The sequence below is a fragment of the Mus caroli genome, chromosome 2 (assembly GCF_900094665.2).
Source record: "Mus caroli chromosome 2, CAROLI_EIJ_v1.1, whole genome shotgun sequence".
In the NCBI taxonomy this organism is placed as follows: domain Eukaryota; kingdom Metazoa; phylum Chordata; class Mammalia; order Rodentia; family Muridae; genus Mus; species Mus caroli.
Window position 1 is genome coordinate 146623325 of NC_034571.1, and position 4198 is coordinate 146627522.

Consider the following 4198-nt stretch of genomic DNA (forward strand, 5'->3'; position numbering starts at 1 on the left):
CTCACTTTGTAGACCAGGCTGGCCTCGAACTCAGAAATCCGCCTGCCTCTGCCTCCCGAGTGCTGGGATTAAAGGCGTGCGCCACCACGCCCAGCCGCTATGGTCAATTCTTATTCTTGTTATTTAGTTGGTATGGGGTGGTGTTTTATAATAATTTGCAGGGTTTTTTGGATGTGATACCTGCTTTACTAATCTGTTAGGCTTCTGTGTGTGCTAGGCCTGTTCACTCCTCACAGTGAACATAGCAGGGAAGCGAAGCCTCTCACCTCTGTCTGTGAGCTGTCGTTTGACCCCAGAACTTGTTCTTACTCTGATATGTATGGTTGCCAGAGAGTTTAAGCTTGTGTTTGCATGCTTCTTCCTGTCTCCTTGTGAGGTGTGTGAACTTTGTGTGTTTCCTTAGAGAATTGAATGTGCCCCTGGGTAGAAGATGTCAGTCATTAGCTGTCTTACAGAGACTACAGCTGAGGCGAGTACAGTGCACTTGGGAGGAAGGCTCTGTGTCCTGTCTAACGCCATGCCATGCCATGCCATGCCGTGCACTCAAGCCCGTCTTCTTCCCTCTAGCCGCCCTGCAGGCTCTGAAGCGCAAGAAGAGGTATGAGAAGCAGCTGGCACAGATTGATGGCACCCTGTCAACCATCGAGTTCCAGCGGGAGGCCCTAGAGAACGCCAACACCAACACGGAGGTGCTCAAGAACATGGGCTATGCTGCCAAGGCCATGAAGGCTGCCCACGATAACATGTATGTGCCGCTGCTGGGGTTGTGGCCTTGGCCGTGGCTGGTTGCTGTGTTTGTCACCGTCTCTGGAGTTTGAGTGGATGTGTCTGCCTCCGCTATTTCCATACAGAGCTTGGGAAAGGAAAGCTGTCTGCTTGTTTCAGCTAATTCTAGGTTATTGTGGTAGGCAGTTGGGAATGTCCTGAGAAGGTCTTCTCGGCCACCTCTGTCCGTCATACTGCAGAAGCCTGTGTCCCAGAGAGGGAAGCCACTGTTCTGAGTGTGGACAGGACTGGGCCCTGGCATGTGAGCCTCCTCCCAGGGCTTTTTATATGTTCTTAGTCTATTCTGGGGCTGTGACTGTCCTGTGCTCCTGCGCTCCACAGTCCTTCCTTCCCTGTGGATGGTTGCTTCTCATGCAGCTGGCCTGAGGACCAGAGACCCAGCCTGGTTCTACTTGCAAAAGGCAGGGGTCTCTCTATGAAAAACTGCACTTGTTATAGCTTTTGACACTTCAGCCAGCACAGAGGGGCCCTTGGAGCACTTGCTGCTTTGGCATGCCGTAGCACCAGGATCTGCTGGACACAGCCTCATGCCTGCCCGTAGCAACTGCCCTTCCCTTACATATGCTCCAAAGCGGAGTCGAGCGTTTGTTAGCAGTCTCTATGAACCACGTTCATAGTAACTGGAAGAACTTGATGCTCTTTGCTCTAGGAACAGGGGGTGCAGGAGCATTGCCCTCCTCCATAAGTGAGGCGTGGGATGTGCTGCTCAGGCCACGGCCTTGTCCCTTTAGTTGTGTTTTCCCGGACATTTAACACGAAAGATATTAAGAGTGTGTATGTTTTGAAGTATACAGACCATCCTGAATAACTGTGTGTGACCCAGTGTATAAAACGTTTGCCTTGCCTTTGGGACTTAATACACTGCTGTTCAGGTGACTACATTTTCTAGTTTGCCCTCCTGTCCAGAGTTGCTTTGGGGGTTGAAGATGAGGTCTTGGTGCAGGAGTTAAAAGTTGTCACCCTATTTGGAACTTGAGTGGATGTGTGTTTATCTGATGTGTTTACAAATCCTGGTGTGTGGGGGGCGGGGGGGAGAGGGGATGGCTTTGATGCCACCTGGCTGCTAAGCCTACTTTCCTTGGGCGTTGGACTAAGTGATGGTTAAGGACACTTCCATCTGCCTGATTCTCAATTTTACATTTACTTTGACTGTGGGGGAGGGGTGTGTGTCAGGGGACAGCTTTGTGGAGTCAGTTCTTTCTTCCACCTTTATGTGGGCTCTAGAATAAGAACTGATCACCCGGCTTGCACTGCAAGCACATAACTGACTGAGCTGTCTCACCAGCTCTTGAGTCCCAGTTTTAAAGGGAAGGAGGAAGGCAGGAATAACAGGCCATGTCCAGAGGAGACTTGCTACTGTGTGCTGAGAAGCAGATGGTATGCAGCGGGTTCGCGCTGGGCTGGGAGCAGCCCTAGGTAAGATGATAACTTGTTCCTTTATTTCAAGGGACATTGATAAGGTGGATGAGTTAATGCAGGACATTGCTGACCAGCAAGAACTTGCAGAGGAGATTTCCACAGCTATCTCCAAACCTGTGGGCTTTGGAGAGGAGTTCGACGAGGTGAGTGACTCCAGGAAGGCCACCTGCATCTCTGGGTGGCAGACTTCATGCTCAGATACAACAGACAGCCCAGTGTGCACATCCTCGGGGTCTGGGTTTGTTTGTTTAGGTTTTTTGATTCAAGGTTTCTGTGTGTAGCCCTGGCTGTCCTGGCACTCATTCTGTAAACTTGGCTGGCCTCGAACTCACAGACATCTGCCTGCCTCCGCCTCCCAAGTGCTAGAGACTAAAGACTTATGCCACCACCACCTGGCTGGATTCTGGATTTTAAAACAACAACAAAAAAAATTAATGTATTTTATGCTTGGCATGGTGGCACATGTGTTTAATCCTAGAACTCAGGAGGCAGAGGCCAAAGTGGTCTCTACATAGAGTTCCAGGGCATTCAGAGTGACAGTGAGACCCTGTCTAGAAGAGGAGGAGGAGGAGGAGGAGAAGGAGGAGGAGGAGGAAGAGGAAGAGGAGGAGGAGGAAGAGAGAGAGAGAAATTTTATTTTATGTTTATGGCTATTCTGCCTGCATGTGTATCTGTATATAATTTACATGCCCCGAAGGCTAGAAGAGGGTGTCAGCACCCACTTGGTGGCCAGCAACTCTCAGTAACTCCAGCCCTAGGGGATCTGATGCCTTCTACTGGGGGCACTGCATGCACACGGTGCACAGACACAAATGCTGCAAATCTCAGGGCAGGAAGACAGCTCTGAACCACAGAGCTTGGGCAAGCTTTTCAAAAGGTACACAAGGCTGAATACATCACTCAGTGCAAAACGCTTGCCTAGCACATGCGTGGTCCTGGGTCCAGCACCTGGTATTTCTCTTGAGAAGGAAGGAAAGAAAAGATACAATTCACTCTCTTAAGAAGCTCATGGCCAGGACCCCAGATGTATACGCACACCAGGGATCCCCTCAGAAGGTTCACAGGGCATCAAGGGGCCGAGTGGCTGCAGGGAGAGTCCCAGCAGGTTCACAGGGCATCAAGGGGCCAGATGGCTGCAGGGAGAGTCCCAGCAGGTTCACAGGGCATCAAGGGGCCAGATGGCTGCAGGGAGAGTCCCAGCAGGTTCACAGGGCATCAAGGGACCTGATGGCTGCAGGGAGTAGGGAGAGTCCCAGCAGGTTGACAGGGCATCAAGGGGAGGTGTGGCTGCAGGGAGAGTCCCAGCAGGTTCACAGGGCATCAGGGGCCAAGTGGCTGCAGTCCCAGCACACTTCCTTTTGCAGGATGAGCTCATGGCAGAGTTGGAGGAACTTGAACAAGAGGAGTTGGACAAGAATTTGTTGGAGATCAGTGGGCCCGAAACAGTCCCTCTACCAAATGTCCCCTCCGTAGCCCTACCATCCAAACCTGGTGAGTATGCCCACAGTTGGGACACACCCTGGTGCCATGTGAAAGGGGTGATGTCATGGTCAGTTGACTTCGGTTTGGCATGTGTGGTGATGGCCACAGTGCCAGAGCTGTGTGCTGGGTTTCTCCAGAACAGGACTTCCTAACCTCAGCACGGGCAACATAGCCAGACAATTCTGGGGGAGCAGTGGGGATGCCTCGTAGCATAACCCCCGACTTCCCACCGGATGCCAGTAGCAGCCACTGACACACCGGTGTGTCACCCTCAGTGTCTCCCGGCATTACTGCATGTCCCGTGTGGGTTGGGAGTGGGAATTAAGAGCCTCTGTTCTAGTGAGGGAGGTTAAAGGATTAGAGGGAGGAGGAATGAGGGAACCATGTAATTGTTTTTTTAATTTAAAAATTGAAAAAGAAAAAAAACAAAAAACCTCTGTTCTAGAATTTTTTTTTTTTTTTTTTTTTTTTTTCACCACCAAAATACAGGTCCGTTCTGGGCACTGTGTGT

The 4198-nt window shown here is 51.0% G+C and overlaps 1 protein-coding gene across 1 annotated transcript in view; it reads left to right on the forward strand.

Moving 5' to 3' along the window:
- Nucleotides 1-4198, forward strand: part of Chmp4b (charged multivesicular body protein 4B) — a 37808-nt gene that overhangs the window by 31866 nt on the left and 1744 nt on the right. The window contains exons 2-4 of the mRNA XM_021156597.2: nucleotides 568-745; nucleotides 2234-2348; nucleotides 3570-3696. Coding sequence (XP_021012256.1) covers nucleotides 568-745; nucleotides 2234-2348; nucleotides 3570-3696 — 420 coding nt within the window. The remainder of the gene's footprint in view (nucleotides 1-567; nucleotides 746-2233; nucleotides 2349-3569; nucleotides 3697-4198) is intronic.